Below are 18,858 nucleotides of genomic sequence, written 5' to 3'. Positions count from 1 at the left end.
GTTCATCCACATGAAGTCCTGATTTAAGCACTTCACAACTTTAAAAGTTTATTTAATAATTTTCTTAAGCCCAATTGATCACATAAAAATTTTGCTTTCAATAATCACAAAAACAAAAAGTAGCAACCTTTTACACACAAACAAGAGAAAATCTACAGATGCTGGAAATCTAAGCAACACACCCAAAATGCTGGAGGAACTGATGAAAGATCTCTGCCTGAAACACCATAGATGTTGCATGGCCTGCTGAGTTCCTCCAGCATTTTGTGTGTGTTATGCTTTTACCCACCTTGTCAAAAAATTCATATAGCGATAAAGTCTTGTCAATCTTCAGTTTGCTTTCATCCAGGTTCTTTACAAATTCCCCAAATTGTTTTCTGTATGCTTGCAGCTTTACGTTACAAGCCTGCAATTTTGATGACTTAAAGTCCTGCCATGGTTCCAGCTTCTTCAAGAGGTCCTTGCCTTTCATACAATATTTCTGCAATGAAAGGAGGGCAATTGTCAAAAATGAAGCATAATCCAAATAATTAACAAGAAAACTATGTCCATGAGAATCATAAACTTTAATAAAAAGATTGGGGGAAAAAGCTCTAACAAATATATAAATATATCTTACTTTAGTTAACACAACACATATGTACAATAGCAATATTTAAGTATATTAGCCAAATACTTTACACTACAAATTAAATGTGGTGTTATGCACGAAAGATACATTTTGACTCACTAAAACCTTGAGACTTAAAAGTTTCCTACAAATTGCTATTGAAGTGAGTTGAACAAATAACAGGTTAAATGCTTTAATTATGAGAAAGGAACAATGAGCTTTATTAGAATGCTAGCCTTTCAGGATACTGAAATTAAATAAATATGGAATGCTTTGCAATTTAATATTCCATTGATGCAAAACTTGGTAGAATAAAAAATATAAGAGTAAAATATTGTAAAGTCAAAAAATCTCCATATTTTCCAATACTGTTGCAAGATTTAATTCTTGAGATTATTTCAACCTTACTATTCTACACCCAAAATGAATTTATGGCGAACTAATTTGGGGACTATCTTCTTGTACAGGGCCTCTGCTCAAGCTTCTTCCATCCCATTGTCACCACATAGACAAAATCTCTTGAGGCTTCTGCATCCCGAAGCTGTATCTCACGCAGTGAGATTTTAATGGTTGCTAGTTATCAGGTGTTGTACCGCTGAGATCCCAGTACAGTATATTCTGACAAGCTCTGGCAAACAGCAAAACTAGGGCTTACACACTGACTTCTGTCAAGGAATTAAGAGTTCTTACATGTTCACATCATTACACTTGCAAACTATTGTTGTAAAAATGTTTATCTTTCCTATTTTGCAGTCTGACAATTTTCATGCAAATATATGGATGCTCCATTCCACAACTTATCTAAACTGCCTTGAAACAACAGTGTTATGCCTGTGTAGCTAGAGAAGTGAAAGCCTCTCAACCTGCTCTCAGCTTTCCATCAATTTTAAGGAATCCTATCTTTTCATAATGTTATCTTTAATTTATCTAATTTAATTTATCATCGGAGTGGACTGAGGCAGAGTTGGATGGCTTTGACTCAATCAGGCTTCGGCGAGAACAGGCAGAGGCGAGGTTTGAACGGGGCACAACTGCACAAGCGCTTGAAAGTCGGCCTCTTGAGATCAGCAGGGGAGTTTAAAAAGTGAGCAGAGGCTGAGTACGAGCTTCACTCCAGGTGAGGTAAGGCCGGGTAAGCTCCTTTAATTAATCTAATTATCTTAGGAGTAGGTAATGGAGGCAGCAGTTAGGGCAGTTGAGTGCTCTGTTTGCAGTATGTGGTAAGTCAGGGCGAGCACAGCTGTCCCTGATGACTACACCTACAAAAGGTGCATCCAGGTGCAGCTCCTGACAAACCCTGTTAAGGAACTGGAGCTGAATGAACTTCGGATCATTCCAGAGGCAGAGGCAGAAATAGACAGAAGTTTCAGGGAGATAGTCACCCCTAGGAGTCAGGAGACAGGTAGCTGGGTGACTGTCAGGAGAGGGAAGGGGAATAGACAGGAAGAGCAGAGCACCTCTGTGGCCATTCCCATCAACAATAAGTACACCGTTTTGGATACTGTTGGTGGGGATGACCTACTAGGGACAAGTTGCAGTGGTTACGTCTCTGGCACCGAGACTGGACCCTTAGCTCAGAAGGGAAGGAGGGAAAAGAGGAGAGTAGTAGTGATAGGGGATTCGATAGTTAGGGGGACAGTTAAGGGGTTCTGTGGAAGATATCGAGAATCCCAGATGGTCTGTTGCCTCCCTGGTGCCAGTGTCCACGATATCTCAGATCCAGTTCTCAGTATTCTCAAGAGGGAGGGTTAGCAGGTGGATGTCGTGATCCATGTAGGGACCAATGATGTGGGTAGGAAGAGTGAGGAGGTCCTGAAAGGTGAGTTTAGGGAGCTAGGAGCCAAGTTAAAGGACAGGACCTCCAGGATAGCAATCTCAGGACTGCTACCAGTGCCAAGTGCAGATGGGTTTAGAAATAGTAAGGTAGTGCAGATCAACACATGGCTGAAGACATGGTGCAGGAGGTAGGGCTTCAGATTTATAGATAATTGGGCAGTTTTCCAGGGAAGGTGGCACCTGTTCCGCGGGACGGTTTACATCTGAACTGGAAGGGGACAAATATTCTTGCAGGTAGGTTTGCTAGAGAGGCTCCAATGGATTTAAACTAGATATGAGGGGGGAGGGGAACTGGAGTGTAGGAACAGATATATGGGAGCAGGAAGAAAAAGAAGATAGTAAAGTTCTTTGTACTGTTAGAGATAAACAGCGAGGAAGAGGTGGAGAATTTCTTAAATGCATTTATTTCAATGCTAAGAAAGGTGGGTGGGCTTACAGCATGGATCGATACCTGGAAATATGATATTGTAGCTATTAGTGAAACATGGTTACAGGAGGGGTGTGACTGGCAACTAAATATTCCTGGATGTTGTTGCTTCAGGTGTGATAGAATCAGAGGGACAAGAGGGGAAGGTGTTGCGTTGCTCGTCCGAGAAAATATTACAGCGGTGCTCTGGCAGGATAGATTAGAGTGCTCATCTAGGGAGACTATTTGGGTGGAATTGAGGAATGGGAAAGGTGTAGTAACACTTATAGGGTGTATTATAGACCACCTAATGGGGAGTGAGAATTGGAGGAGCAAACCTGCAAGGAGATAGCAGATATTTGTAGTAAGTACAGGGTTGTGATTGTGGGAAATTTTAATTTTCCACACAAAGACTGGGAAGCCCATACTGTAAAAAGGGTGGATGGTTTGGAGTTTGTAAAATGTGTGCAGGATAGTTTTTTGCAGCAATAGATAGAGGTACCGACTAGAGAAGGGACAGTGTTGGATCTTCTGTTAGGGAATGAAATAGGTCAGGTGACGGAGGTATGTGTTGGGAGCACTTCGGGTCCAGTGATCACAATGCCATTAGTTTCAACATAATTATGGAGGATAGGACTGGACCCAGGGTTGAGATTTTTGATTGGAGAAAGCCTCACTTTGAGGAGATGCGAAAGGATTTGGAAGGAGTGGATTGGGACAATTTATTTTATGGGAAAGATGTAATAGAGAAATGGACGTCATATAGAGAAATTTTGAGGGTACGGAATCTTTATGTTCCTGTTAGGCTAAAAGGAAAGGTTAAAAGTTTGAGAAAGCCATGGTTTTCAAGGGATATTGGAAACTTGGTTAGGAAAAACAGAGATATCTACAATAAATATAGTCAGCATGGAGTAAATGAGGTGCTTGAGGAATAGAATGTAAGAAGAATCTTAAGAAAGAAATTAGAAAAGCTAAAAGAAGATACGAGGTTGCTTTGGCAAGTAAGATGAAAATAAATCCGAAGGGTTTCTACAGTTATATTAATAGCAAATGGATAGTGAGGGATAAAACTGGTCCCTTAGAGAATCAGAGTGGACAGCTATGTGTGGAGCCAAAAGAGATGGGGAAGATTTTGAACAATTTCTTTTCTTCAGTATTCACTAAGGAGAAGGATATTGAATTGTGTAAGGTGTGGGAAACAAGTAAGGAAGTTATGGAACCTATGACAATTAAAGAGGTGGAAGCACTGGCGCTTTTAAGGAATATAAAAGTGGATAAATCTCTGGATCCTGACAGGATATTCCCTAGGACCTTGAGGGAAGTTAGTGTGGAAATAGCAGGGGTTCTGACAGAAATATTTCAAATGTAATTAGAAACGGGGATGGTGCCAGAGGATTGGCGTATTGCTCATGTGGTTCCATTGTGTAAAAAGGGTTCTAAGAGTAAACCTAGCAATTATAGGCCTGTCAGTTTGACGTCAGTGGTGGGTAAATTAATGGAAGGTACTCTCAGAGTAGTATATATAATTATCTGGATAGGTGGGGTCTGATTAGGAATGGTCAACATGGATTTGTGCGTGAAAGGTCATGTTTGACAAATCTTATTGAATTTTTTGAAGAGGTTACTAGAAAAGTTGACGAGGGTAAAGCAGTGGATGTTGTCTATATGGACTTCAGTAAGGCCTTTGACAAGGTTCTGCATGGAAGATTAGTTAGGAAGGTTCAATCAATAGGTATTAATATTGAAGTAGTAAAATGGATTCAACAGTGAATAGATGGGAGATGCCAGAGTAGTGGTGGATAACTGTTTGTCAGGTTGGAGGCTGGTGACTGGTGGTGTGCCTCAGGGATCTGTACTGGGTCCAATGTTGTTTGTCATATATATTAATGATCTGGATGATGGGGTGGTAAATTGGATTAGTAAGTATGCAGATGATACTAAGGTAGGTGGCATTGTGGATAATGAAGTAGGTTTTCAAAGAGAACCTGCAGAGAGATTTAGGCCAGTTAGAAGAGTGGGCTGAATGATGGCAGATGGAGTTTAATGCTGATAAGTGTGAGGTGCTACATTCTGATAGGAATAATCCAAATAGGACATACATGGTAAATGGTAGGGCATTGAAGAATGTAGTAGAACAGAGTGATCTAGGAAAAATGGTGCATAGTTCCCTGAAGGTGGAATCTCATGTGGATAGGGTGGTGAAGAAAGCTTTTGGTATGTTGGCTTTTATAAATCAAATCAGAGCACTGAGTATAGGAGTTGGGATGTAATGTTAAAATTGTACAAGGCATTGGTAAGATCGAATTTGGAGTATTGTGTACAGTTCTGGTCACCAAATTATAAGAAAGATGTCAACAAAATAGAGTACAGAGAAGATTTACTAGAATGTTACCTGGGTTTCAGCACCTAAGTTACTGGGAAAGGTTGAACAAGTTAGGTCTTTATTCTTTGGAGCGTAGAAGGTTGAGGAGGGACTTGATAGAGGTATTTAAAATTATGAGAGTTGATCCACATAAAGTTGAGAGTTAGGGGGCAAAAGTTTAGGGGTAACACGAGGAACTTCTTTACTCAGAGTGGTAGCTGTGTGGAACGAGCTTCCAGTAAAAGTGGTAGAGGCAGGTTCGGTATTGTCATATAAAGTAAAACTGGTTAGGTATATGGACAGGAAAGGAATGGAGGGTTATGGGCTGAGTGCGGGTCAGTGGGACTAGGTGAGAGTAAGCATTCGGCACGGACTAGAAGGGCCGAGATGGCCTGTTTCCGTACTGTAACTGTTATATGGTTAATTTGTTCAGACAGCTCTTTTGAAAATCAAGTTAAATTGATTTAGACCAAGTAATGATGTGCATTTACCATGCCAAGAGACTTAAGTTCTAACATTGATCAGCAAAAGTAAACACGCATTTCCTCAGTGAATGCATAAATGTATCAAGCAAGGCAACTCAAAACCAGATTTTTAGATTTTTGTCATTTTCTCAGTGAACAAATAAACCATATGTCATTTGAACTGGCAATTATCTACAAATATAACATTTACAAACCTTTAATAGGGTAAAATATAAATTTGCTACAAAACTACAGGTGTAGTTGAATTTATTGTCATTTAACTATGTATATATATATATATATATATATATATATACACACACACACACACATATATATATATATAATGTATAATAGCCATAAAATGCAAATAGAAACGAAGAAAGTTCCTCCTAAAAATGCTTCAGAACGCTGAATGTAAAATGAACTCTCATTCTAAATTAAATATTTTACTTCTATTTTGTTTATTATTTATATTTTAAGTTTGGTAGATGTTCTACAATTTTATGCCAGTAACAGGTGTTACTTTTGGAGATGACTGAAAAGCATTTTGTAATTGAGTGTTCTCTTAATACATACAACATATCAAATCAAGGAGACTAAAGGCAGTAAATTTCTCTTTAAAGTTGCTGGTTAATTAAAGGAATATCAAAATGTTCAATGATTAACTGAAGTTTATTGACATGCTTTAATGTTTTTAGTTAGAAAATTAATAGAATAGAATGGAGGTGCAGCAGCTAGTCGCTGGATCTTCGAGGCTCAATTCTGATCTCCGGTGTTATCACTGTAGAACTTGCATGTTTTTACTGTGATGATTTGGGTTTCACCTTACATTCCAAAGACATGCTGTAGGATAACTAACTACTGTGAATTTCCTCCTAGAGTCGATGAAAGTAGTTAGAATCGGGGGTTTCAACTGAAAAGATTATTAAGAAAGTAAGTGGGTGCATGGGACTGTTGGCAATGCTTTAAGCCAGCATCGACTTGAGATGCTGAATGGCTTCCTTCCATGTCAAATGAGAATTTCAGAATAATCTTACTCAATACTAAGTGGAAAAGTAAATAAATTTAATCAATATTCCCTTTAGTCTGAGAAAAGTCAATTAAGAGATTGTGACGCAATAACTAAATTAGCCAAAGTAATTTATACGTACTTGAGCAATATTGTAAAAGTTCTTGAACTCATCCTGAGTGCTTTGCAATAAATCCAGTGAATCCTCCAATTGATCACTCCTCTCCAATTGCTTCTCTCCAACCTGCTCAATCCAGCTACTCACCTGAAAAACCAAGAATTACAGGAGACCTATAGAAGCTTCGACATTTGTAAATGAAGACAACAACATTCAGTCTTGGAATTTTTCAATAGTTAGAAGTACAAGAAGAAACAAAAGATATTAAATCAAATTTATTACCTTTATCATATTTTATTCAAAAACAAAGAGCTCAGTTGCTGCAATACCTACAGCTGTATACAAAAGTTTGAGCATCCCGTTCAAAATGTGTTACTGTGAACAGCTAAGCGAGTAAAAGAAGACCTGATTTCCAAAAGGCATAAAGTTAAAGATGACACATTTCTTTAATATTTTAAGCAAGATTACTTTTTATTTCCATCTTTTACACTTTCAAAATAACAAAAAAGGAAAAGGGCCCAAAGCAAAAGTTTGGGCACCCTGCATGGTCAGTACTTAGTAACACCCCCTTTGGCAAGTATCACAGCTTGTAAATGTTTTCTGTAGCCAGCTAAGAGTCTTTCCATTCTTGTTTGGGGGATTTTTGCCCATTTTTTCTTGCAAAAGGCTTCTAGTTCTGTGAGATTCTTGGGCTGTCTTGCATGCATTGCTCTTTTGAGGTCTATCCACAGATTTTCAATGATGTTTAGGTTGGGGGACTGTGAGGGCCATGGCAAAACCTTCAACTTGTGGCTCTTGAGGTAGTCGATTGTGGATTTTGAGGTGTGTTTAGGATCATTATCCTGTTCTAGAAGCCATCCTCTTTTCATCTTCAGTTTTTTTACAGACAGTATGATATTTGCTTCCTCCAGAATTTGCTATTTAATTGAATTAATTCTTCCCTCTACATGTTCCCTATGCCATTGGCTGCAACACAAGCCCAAAGAGTGATCGATCCACCCCGTGCTTAACAGTTGGAGAGGTGTTCTTTTCATGAAATTCTGCACCCTTTTTTCTCCAAACATGCCTTTGCTCATTGCGGCCAAAAAGTTCTATTTTAACTTCATCAGTCCACAGGACTTGTTTCCAAAATGCATCAGGCTTGTTTCGATGTTTCTTTGCAAACTTCTGACACTGAATTTTGTGATGAGGATGCAGGAAAGGTTTTCTTCTGATGACTCTTCTATGAAGGTCAAATTTGTGCAGGTGTCACTGCACAGTAGAACAGTGCACCACCACTCCAGAGTCTGCTAAATCTTCCTGAAGGTCTTTTACAGTCAAACGAGGGTTTTGATTTGTCTTTCTTGCCATCCTACGAGCATTCTCTTGGAAAGTTTTCTTGGTCTTTGAGACCTCAACTTGACCTCACCCATTCCTGTTAACTGCCAGTTCTTAATTACATCACAAACTGAGGAAACGGCTACCTGAAAACGCTTTGCTATCTTCTTATAGCCTTATCCTGCTTCGTGGGCATCATTTAGTTTTATTTTCAGAGTGCTAGGCAGCTGCTTAGAGGAGCCCATTGCTGCTGATTATTCAGAGAAGGTTTGAGGAATTAGGGTATTTATAAAGCTTTCAAATTTGCATCAACTGGCCTTTCCTAACGATGACTGTGAACAAGCCATAGCCCTAACAAGCTAATTAAGGTCTGAGACCTTGGTAAACGTTATTTGAGAGCTCAAATCTCTTGGGGTGCCCAAATGTTTGCATGATGCTCCTTTCCTTTTGTCCACTCTAAAATTGTACAAAACAAAAATAATGCACTAAACTTGCTTAAAATATTGATAAGAATGTTTCATCTTTAACTTTATGACTTTTGGAGATCAGTTTATCTTCTACTCGCTTAACTATTCACTGTAACAGAAACTTTGACCGGGGTGCCCAAACTTTTGCATGCCACTGTATATAATCTTGGATGCTGTTAACTTGCTTTGTAAATAAAGGATATTAATCCCAAACTAATCAACATTACACATTCAGAAAAGCTGATTACTTTCAAACTTTATCATTTAAACTTTATCTTGACAGGAGGATCTAACATATGTTTGTCAGTCAAAAAATTAGTAATACAAGGCAGTAAAAAAATTAGTAAAGGCAATTTCAGAAAGAATGAGCAAGAAGGAAATCAGTATACACACGTTCAAGATCATGTTAGACAAGTCTAGAAATAAGTTCAGGAAGTCTTCACTTGAAAAAGAAGCAGTCACAGTAGTGAACTGACAAATGTTAGATTCAAAAATCAATGAAATAGTTGAAACAAGGTGACTTTAGGATCTTGGGGGCTTTCTTATCCATGAAAAATAAGAATTATTTTAAAATAGAAATAACTCTCTCCCATTCAAAAGCTTCCACTTCTATTTCTTAAAACTTGACACTAATTTATGCTGAAATTTGCTCTTCAGCTTGTTAAAGTAATAGTTGCAGGTATAATGATGAATAGAAATCTAAAAGCCAGGCAGCTGAGATCCGAAGCAGTAGGATACAGAAAGATATATTAAAGTTAAGATTTCAATTCCACAAAACTGTATTCCAAAACTCTCCTGAACATCAACAGTTTTTAGGACAGTACATCAAGAAGAATACTTTTACCCTGACAGCAGTGTAGATTCACTGGAATCAAAATTAAGTTTATAGAGTTAATTAGAAGGGCAGTTTGCATGAATGAAGCTTACTTGTTCACTTCATCTGAATGATGCTCAGATGATTTGTTTCTTATATTAAAAGTGTTATTCAGTTAAAATGAAGAGATCATTTTCTCTGGCATGTAATTCAAAAAGGGCTGAATCAATCTACAAGTTAGAGCGATGCAATTCAGAAGCCCTCAAAACCAGGATGCACATTTTTCATCAAGCATAATATAAATATGTAACAATTTCCATCTACAGTAGGGGTTCCCAACCTAGGGTCCATGCAGCCCTTGCTTAATGGTATTGGTTGGTAAAGGTTGGGAACTCCTCTGTGGTTTCTGGTAGAATTGGAACTCTATAGCTAAGCTAGATTTTTAAAATTGTTATTTTATTGTACAAAACATGTTGTGTATTGAAATCTTTGCCAAATTACTTCCACTTGAATATAACAATATTCCAGTGCAAATCTATGGTAAATTCATTTGAATTACTATTCATAAATTTGATTACTGAATCCCTTCGTTGGGTATGAGAATTGTAAGGCATCTGACCACAAGACCATACAAAGTATTATAGGAACTGCTAGGAAGATTATCGTGGTCTCTCTTCCACACATCCAAAATATTTATCAGGAGTGTGTGCACGGAGGGCCCTCAGCATTGTCAATGATCCCTCCCATCCATCCAACAATCTCTCTGACCCCCTTCTATAAAGCAGGAGGGTACCATGAGGACAAGAACTGTTAGGATGAGAAACAGCTTCTTCACCCAGGCCATGAGATTACTGACCTCCCTGCCACCACCCAAGTTTTATCACTAAGAAGTGGCAGCAGTGCTATACTGTTTACTTTTTAATCTGTTTCGTAAATACACCATAAATTTATTTGTGCTGTGTGTGAGCTATACGTTACTGAGCTGTGTACAGTGCAACATTGTTTCCTTTGATGGAATACATATATACGGTTGGATGACAATAAATTTGAACTTAGACTCTTACCTCCTTCAACTCTCCTTCATGTTTTTTATATTCCATCAGAAATTCTAATTCCTGAATGCGCTTATTAGATAACATAACCAGCTGATGGATTCCCTCTTCTACTTTGTTATACAATTCTGTTACAGTTTCAACTGTATCTCTGTAAGAAAATAATAATGTCCAGAATTCAGTAGATTTCCTGCAAAACCTGCTTCACTTTTCTTTTTTCTCCTCCAAGATAACGTTTCGTTGTTTTAGTGAACAATACACTTTTTGTTCATTCTTGAACTTCACTATTTCCCACTAATTTAGCTGTTTTTGTTTCCAATCTATACTGCTGTGTAGTCTAACAATACTGGACTGCTTCCATGTATTTTGCATTATTGCTTTATTCAATCCTAATGTATTAGCTTCATTAAACTTCAGTACAGATAGTTTTAGCATAATGGACAACAGAATCTGTTGAGGAAGACATCCAAAATGTACGTAAAATATGCTCAAGAAAGTTACTGAACCTTAAACTGAAATGTGGATCAGACTCAATGAGTTCACATTTTTACAAATCTGAAATAAACCTTGAGAAGAAAGATTTTCATAAACCAGTTTAACAAACTTTTGTTTATATGTATAAAAGACAGAAGAATCAGGAAATATAATCAATTCCATCAGCACAATGCAGTGCATCAAGTAATAATCATAACCAAACTGGCATACACCTAGAATAATACTGCCAATTCCATTCAAAGTAATGCTCAAGTAGAAAGCCAGCCTCATTGTTTTGCTGATGCTAATCAGAAGCCTAAACAAGACTTTTGCTTCACTAATCAGTAAAGAGCACAAGTTTCATTCATAATATGCCACCAGCAATCACTTAACAGAGTTGCCAAAAGGAGAAGTCCCTTCACAGCTTTATTTTTGAGGAGCTGATGGGAAGAAAAACAGGCTTGTTATCAGTAATCTTGAGCAGATACCAGAGTTAAGTGTGAAATTTAGTGCCAAATTGCTAAACTGTATTTAATATACAACAACCAACAGAAGGGTCAAAAATATTAAAAACAGGAGGTCCACAAATATTGAAAATAAACCAGGTAAAGTGAGTCAAAATGCTAATACACAAAGTACTCATTTTAAATCTAGAAATAGTGCAGTACAAATAAAAGCATTAAACAAAATAATTTAACAATGTGAGACAATGGCACCTTGTGTCAGAATTCAATTTTGTGGTTCCTTCATGAGAGCTGAGTTCATTGAGTTCAATTAGTTCATAATTGTTATTACCGAGGAATTTATCCAGTGCGCCTGTATATTGCCATGTTCTCTTCAGAGAGTAAATGAACAAAATTAGCACAAGCACCTAATGTAGATAATGAACTGCCTTCATTGAATGCTATCAATGACTGCATCCTCCAAATCTTCATTTCCATTTTAACGTTCAAGATGATTGTCACTACCTTCAAAATTCTTTGTAGTTCCTAATTTAAAGTAACAAAATTGTTTCATTTTCACTCCCAGCCATTTCTGACATCTTCAAGCTTGAATATTTGAAAGCGTAGTAAGCAAAGCAGTTTAAAATTGTTTTACTGCTTATTTCTCACCACTATCCATGACAAAATCACTGCTTTTTGAACACGAACACACACAACTGACTCTACTTAAAAACTGTTCACTATAAGCAGTGTAGCGTCTGACACTAGTTAGAAACTGTTCAGTAACAGTCTCCAGCCCCATTTAAGCGGCATAGTGTCCCAAATAAATGAAGGCTATTTTCTTGATTAGTTTCTGCTTCTTAAGAGTTGTCCCAAATAAGCGGCTATCTCAATTAACTGGAATCCACTGCAATGGTAATACTTGACCATTAGAAATAAATTTATGTTCCTATTTTAAAAACTACAAAACCACATTATAGTCTAGACATTTCCTTCCTTGACTTTCCTCATTTCATGCAGCAAGAGATGACATTTTTTCTGAACAGTTTAACAACTATAGGAAAACAAACATAAAGGAAAATTTTCCATTATAAAGCTCTCAATACAGAACTACTTTGGTTGAAAGCATACATGAAAATGTAATATTCCAACCATGGAATGTTCTTGAGTAACACGAACAAAATGCTAGAGAATTCCGCAGGTCATAAAGCATCTATGGAAATGCTTCGAGCTGAGACCCTTTGTTGGGGCTGGAAAGAAAGGAGGAAGAGAGTAAGAAGATGGAGGGGATGGGAAGGAATACAAGCTGGCAGGTGAAAGGTGAAGCCAGATGAGGGGGAAGGTAGGAGGGTGGGGGAAGGGGGATAAAGTGAGAAGCTGGAAGGTGATAGATGGGAAAGGTAAAGGGCTGCAGAAGGAAGAATCTGAGAAGAGAGGAGAATGGACCAGTGGAGAAAAGGAAGGATGGGGTATCAGGGGGAGATGATAGGCAGGAGATCAGAGATGGGGTAGGAGGGGATAAATTACTGAAAGCAAGAAATATCCATGCCAATACCAGGCTGCAGGCTACCCAGACAGAATACAAGCTGTCACTCCTCCAAACTGAGAGTGGCCTTATTGTTTCAGCAGAGGCAGCCATGGACCAACATGTCAGAACAGGAATGGGAAACAGAGTTAAAATGGATGATCATGAGAAAATTATGCCTATTTTAGATGAACCAAAGGTCAAGATCTCATGATATAGAGGAAGTTGCACCAGCAGCACCAAAAACAATACGTGAACCCAACAGAATTGCAGTGTTGCCTTACCTGGAAAGATGGTCTGGGGTCCTGAAGGGTGGCGAGGGAGGAGGTGAGTGGGCAGGAGTACTACCTGTGCTGCCTGCTGAGATAAGTGACAGGAGGAAGATTAATGGGGGGGGGGGGGAATGAATGGACAAGGGAATCACAAAGAGAACAATCCCTGCAGAAAGCAGAGTGGAGGTTAAGATGTGTTTAGTGGTGGGAACCCGTTGAAGATGACAAAATTGCAGGGAATTAAATGCTGGATATGGATGCTCATGGGGTGATAGGTAAGGGCAAGATAATTCTATCCCTGTTATAGCACTGGGGTAAAGGCAGAAGTCTGGGAAATGAAGGAGATATGGGTAAATGCAGTTCTTTGAAGGAGGAGGATATCTCAGACGTACTAAAATGGAAAGCCTCATCTTGAAAACAGGTGCATTGAACATGGAGGAACTGAGAAAAGGGAATGGTATTTCTGTAAGTGACAGTGCGGGAATAAGTATAGTAAAGATAGCTGTGAGAGTCATTAGGTTTATAAAAATATCTGTAGACAGCCTGTTTCCACAGATGGATTCAGAGAGATTTTAAAAGGTGAGAGAAGTATCAGAGATGGAGCAAGCAAATTTAAGGGCAGGGTTGGTCGGAAGCAAAGATGATGAAATTGACTAACTCAGCATGGGTGCAGGAAGCAGCACCAATGCAGTGATTAATATAAACACAGAACATAGAAACATAAAAAACCTACAATACAATACAAGCCCTTCAGAACTACCTAGGCTTACCCATAGCTCTCTATTTTGTAAGCTCCATGTATCCATCCAGGAGTCTCTTAAAAGAGCCTATCGTTTCCACCTCCACCACCACCACCACCACCACCGGCAGCCCATTCCTCGCATTCACCACTCTCTGCGTAGAAAGCTTATCCCTGACATCTCCTCTGTAGCTACTTCCAAGCACCTTAGAAACTATGCCCTCTTGTGCCAGCCATTTCAGCTCCGGGAAAAAAGCTTCTGACTATCCACACGATCAATGCCTCTCATTATCTTGTACTCCTCTATCAGGTCACCTCTCATCCTCCGTCGCTCCAAGGAGAAAAGGTTGAGTTCACTCAAACTATTCTCATAAGACATGCTCCTCAATCCAGGCAACATCCTTGAAAATTTCCTCTGCACCCTTTCTATGGTTTCCACATCCTTCCTGCAGTGAGGCGACCAGAATTGAGCACAGTACTCCAAGTGGGGTCTAACCAGGGTCCTATATAGCTGCAACATTACATCTCAGTTCTTAATCTCAATCCCACGCTTCATGAAGGCCAATGCTCCGTATGCCTTCTTAAGCGCAGAGTCAACCCATGTAGCAGCTTTGAGTGTCTTATTTATGGACACGGACCCCAAGATTCCTCTGATCCTCCACACTGCCAAGAGTCTTACCATTTATGTATTACTCTTTACAATTTATGTCAACGATTTAGATGAGGGCATTGAAAACTATATCAGCAAGTTTGCCGACAATACTAAACTGGGTGGCAATGTGACATGCGAAGAGGACGTTAGGAGAATACAGGGAGACTTAGATAGGCTGGGTGAGTGGGCAGATACTTGGCAGATGTCATTCAATGTGAATAAATGTGAAGTTATTCACTTTGGAAGCAGGAACAAGAGGGCTGAGTATTGTCTGAATGGTGTACAGTTAGGTAAGGGAGAAATGCAAAGAGACCTAGGAGTCCTAGTTCACCAGTCAATGAAGGTGAATGAGCAAGTGCAACAGGCAGTGAAGAGGGCAAATGGAATGTTGGCCTTTGTTACAAGGGGAATTGAATACAAGAGCAAGGATGTCCTTTTGCATTTGTACAGGGCCCTGGTGAGACCACACCTGGAATATTGTGTACAGTTTTGGTCTCCAGGTTTAAGGAAGGACATTCTGGCAATTGAGGAAGTGCAGCGTAGATTCACTAGGTTGATTCCTGGGATGGCAGGGCTGTCTTACGCAGAGAGATTGGAGAGATTGGGCTTGTACATGTTGGAATTGAGGAGATTGAGAGGGGATCTGATTGAAACGTTTAAGATAATTAAAGGATTTGATAGAATTGAGGCAGGAAATATGTTCCAGATGTTGGGAGAGTCCAGTACCAGAGGGCATGGATTGAGAATAAGAGGTCAGTTATTTAAAACAGAGTTGAGGAAGAGCTTCTTCTCCCAGAGAGTTGTGGAGGTGTGGAATGCACTGCCTCGGAAGACGGTGGAGGCCAATTCTCTGGATGCTTTCAAGAAGGAGCTAGATAGATATCTGATGGATAGGGGAATCAAGGGATATGGGGACAAGACAGGGACTGGGTATTGATAGTGAATGATCAGCCATGATCTCAGAATGGCGGTGCAGACTCGAGGGGCCGAATGGTCTACTTCTGCACCTATTGTCTATTATGCTATATTCTGCCATCATATTAGACCTACCAAAATACATCACCTCACACTTATCTGGGTTGAACGCCATCTGTCACTTCTCAGCCCAGTTTTGCATTCTATCAATGTCCCACTGTAACCTCTGTCAGCCCTCTACACCATCCACAACACCTCAACCTTTGTGTCATCAGAGAATTTACGAACCCATTCCTCCACTTCCTCATCCAGGTCATTTATAAAAATCACAAAGTGTAGGGGTCCCACAACAGAGTGCTGAGGCACACCACTAGTCACCAACCTCCATATAGAATATGACACCTCTACAACCACTCTTTGCCATCTGTGGGCAAGCCAGTTCAAGATCCACAAAGCAATGTCCCCATGCCTCCTTACTTTCTCAATAAGCCTTGCAAGGGATACCTTATCAAATGCGTTGCTAAAATCCATATACGGTTCTACCCTCATCAATGTGTTTAGTCATATCCTGAAAAAATTCCATCAGGCTCGTAAGCCACGACCTGCCTTTAACAAAGCCATGCTGGCTATTCCTCATCATATTATGCTGCTGCAAATGTTCATAATTCCAGCCTCTTAGGATCTTTTCCATCAACTTACCAAAATCACTCGAGTAAGACTCACTGATCTATAACTTCCTAGTCCATCCCTACTCCCTTTCTTGAATAAGGGAACAATGTCCACAACCCTCCAATCCTCTGGAACCTCTGCCGTCCTCATTGATGATGCAAAGATCATTGCCAGAGGCTCAGCAATCTCCTCCCTCGCTTCCCATAGTAGCCTGGGGTAATCCCGTCCGGTGCCAGTGACTCATCCAACTTGATGCTTTCCAGAAGCTCCAGCACATCCGCTTCCTTAAAATCTACATGCTCAAGCTTATCAGTCCGCTGCAAGTCATCCCTACAATTGCCAAGATCCTTTTCTGTAGTGAATTCTGAAGCAAAGTATTCATTAAGTACCTCTGCCATCTCCTCCGGTTCCATACATGCTTTTCCACTGTCACATTTGATTTGTCCTATTCTCTCACATCTTATCCTCTTGCTCTTCACATACTTGTAGAATGCCTTGGCATTTTCCTTAATCCTGTCCACCAAGGCCTTCTTATGGTTCTTTCTGGCGCTCCTAACATTCCTAAGATCTTTTCTTCTTGACTAAATTTACAACAGTATTTGTACACCACAGTTCCTGTACTTTATCATCCTTTCCCTGTCTTGTTGGAACATGTCTATGCAGAACCCCACGCAAACATCCCCTGAACATTTGCCACATTTCTTCTGTATGTTTCCCTGAGAACATCTGTTTCCAATTTATGCTTCCAAGTTCCTGCCTGATAGCCTCATATTTCCCCTTACTCCAATTAAGCATTTTCCTAACTTGTCTGTTCCTATCCCTCTCCAATGCTTGGGTAAAGGAGATACAATTGTGATCACTATCCCCAAAATGCTCTCCCACTGAGACCTCACACCTGACCAGGTTCATTTCCCAATACCAAATCAAATACATCCTCTCCTCTTGTAGGCTTTATCTACATATTGTGTCAAGAAACCTTCCTGAACACACCTAACAAACTACACCCCATCTAAACCCTCACTCTAGGGAGATGCCAATCAATGTTTGGGAAATTAAAATCTCCAACCACAATAGCCCTGTTATTATTACTCCTTTCCAGAATCTGTCTCACTATCTGTTCCTGGATATCCCTGTTACTATTGGGTGGTCTATAAAAAACACCCAGTCAAGTTATTGACCCCTTCCTATTCCTAACTTCCACCCACAGAGACTCCGTAGACAATCCCTCCATGACTTCCTCCTTTTCTACAGCCGTGACACTATCTCTGATCAACAGTGCCACACCCCCCTCTCTTTTGCCTCCCTCCCTGTCTTTTCTGAAACATCTAAAGCCTGAAACTTGAAGTAGCCATTCTTGCCCCAGCACTATCCAAGTCTCTGTAATGACCACAACATTATAGCTCCAAGTGCTGATCCACGCTCTAAGCTCATCCGCTTTATTCATAATACTCCTTGCATTAAAATAGACACATCTCAAACTATCGGTCTGAGTGTGTCCCTTCTCTTTCACCTGCTTATCCTCCCTGTCTCAAAGCTTCCTCTATTTGTGACCCAACCTCCCTTTCCTCCGTCACTGCAGTCTGGTTCCCACCCCCCAGCAATTCTTTAAACTCTCCCCAATAGCCTTTGCAAACCTCCCCGACAGGATATTGGTACCCCTCAAATTCAAGTGCAACCCATCCTTTTTGTACAGGTCACACCTGCCCCAGAAGAGGTTTCAATGATCCAGAAATCTGAATCTCTGCCCCCTGCTCCAATCCCTCAGCTACGCATTTATCCTCCGCTTCATTCTGTTACTATACTCACTGTCACATGGCACAGGATTACTACCTTTGAAGTCCTACTACTTAACTTACTTCCTAACTCCCTGTAGTCTGTTTTCAGGACCTCTTCCCTTTTCCTACCTATGTTGTTGGTACCAGTATGTCCTTCCAACTTCAAGATATCATGGATGTGATCAGAATCATAATATAGTGCACAGAGAGAGTTGGGGGGTGTTACAAGTAAATCCAAAAAGGCATGCTAAGCTGAGGCCAATGTGGCTGCCCTTGGCTACGCTTCGGTTTGGAGAAAGTGGGAAAACGAAAAGGAAATTGCTAAGTGTGAGGACCAGTTTTGTCAGACAGAGGAGGGTGGTGGTAGAGAATTGCTTATGTTTATGAAATTTCCCACTGGACTTCTTTATTAGAAGCACAAAAGTGAATGCAATACACCCAAGCTGTTGATTTTGTATTTATATGTGACAGGAGAATCATTCAACTTCTTACGCCACTATCAGGCATGCCAAAAAATAAAGAAACCAGTTAAAAGTCATGTTCTTGACTTCATTTGAATAGTAACATCAAGTTGATTGTCCCCATCTCTGTTCAAAATGGTCATCCTTCTGAAGCTGTGCTCTCAGGTCTTAGACTCTCCCACTGTTGGCAACATTCTCTCCACATCCAATCTATTCGATAAGTTTCAATGAGATTTCCCCCTCACTTTTCTAAACTCCAATAAGTACAGGCCCAGGCCATCATATATTAACTCTTTTATTCCCAGAAGATTCTCATGATCCTCTTCTGAACCCTCTGTGATGCCAACACATCCTATTTTAGATAAGGGGTTCAAAACTGCTCACAATGCAATTGGACCAATGCCATATAAAACCTCAGTATTACATCCTTAATATTATATTCTAGTTCTCTTGAAATGAAGGCTAATACTGCATT

At 39.8% G+C, this 18,858-nt stretch overlaps 1 protein-coding gene across 1 annotated transcript in view; it reads right to left on the bottom strand.

The window, feature by feature from the left end:
• plekhg4 (pleckstrin homology domain containing, family G (with RhoGef domain) member 4) overlaps nt 1-18,858 on the bottom strand; it is a 176,607-nt gene that overhangs the window by 86,981 nt on the left and 70,768 nt on the right. Inside the window, exons 11-13 of the mRNA XM_059992425.1 lie at nt 10,471-10,609; nt 6,833-6,955; nt 290-481 (exon numbers count right to left, since the gene is read on the bottom strand). Coding sequence (XP_059848408.1) covers nt 290-481; nt 6,833-6,955; nt 10,471-10,609 — 454 coding nt within the window. The remainder of the gene's footprint in view (nt 1-289; nt 482-6,832; nt 6,956-10,470; nt 10,610-18,858) is intronic.

This window comes from Hypanus sabinus, chromosome 17 (assembly GCF_030144855.1).
Source record: "Hypanus sabinus isolate sHypSab1 chromosome 17, sHypSab1.hap1, whole genome shotgun sequence".
NCBI lineage: Eukaryota > Metazoa > Chordata > Chondrichthyes > Myliobatiformes > Dasyatidae > Hypanus > Hypanus sabinus.
Note: the sequence above shows the minus strand (reverse complement) of the source record. Positions and strands in the feature narration are given on the sequence as shown.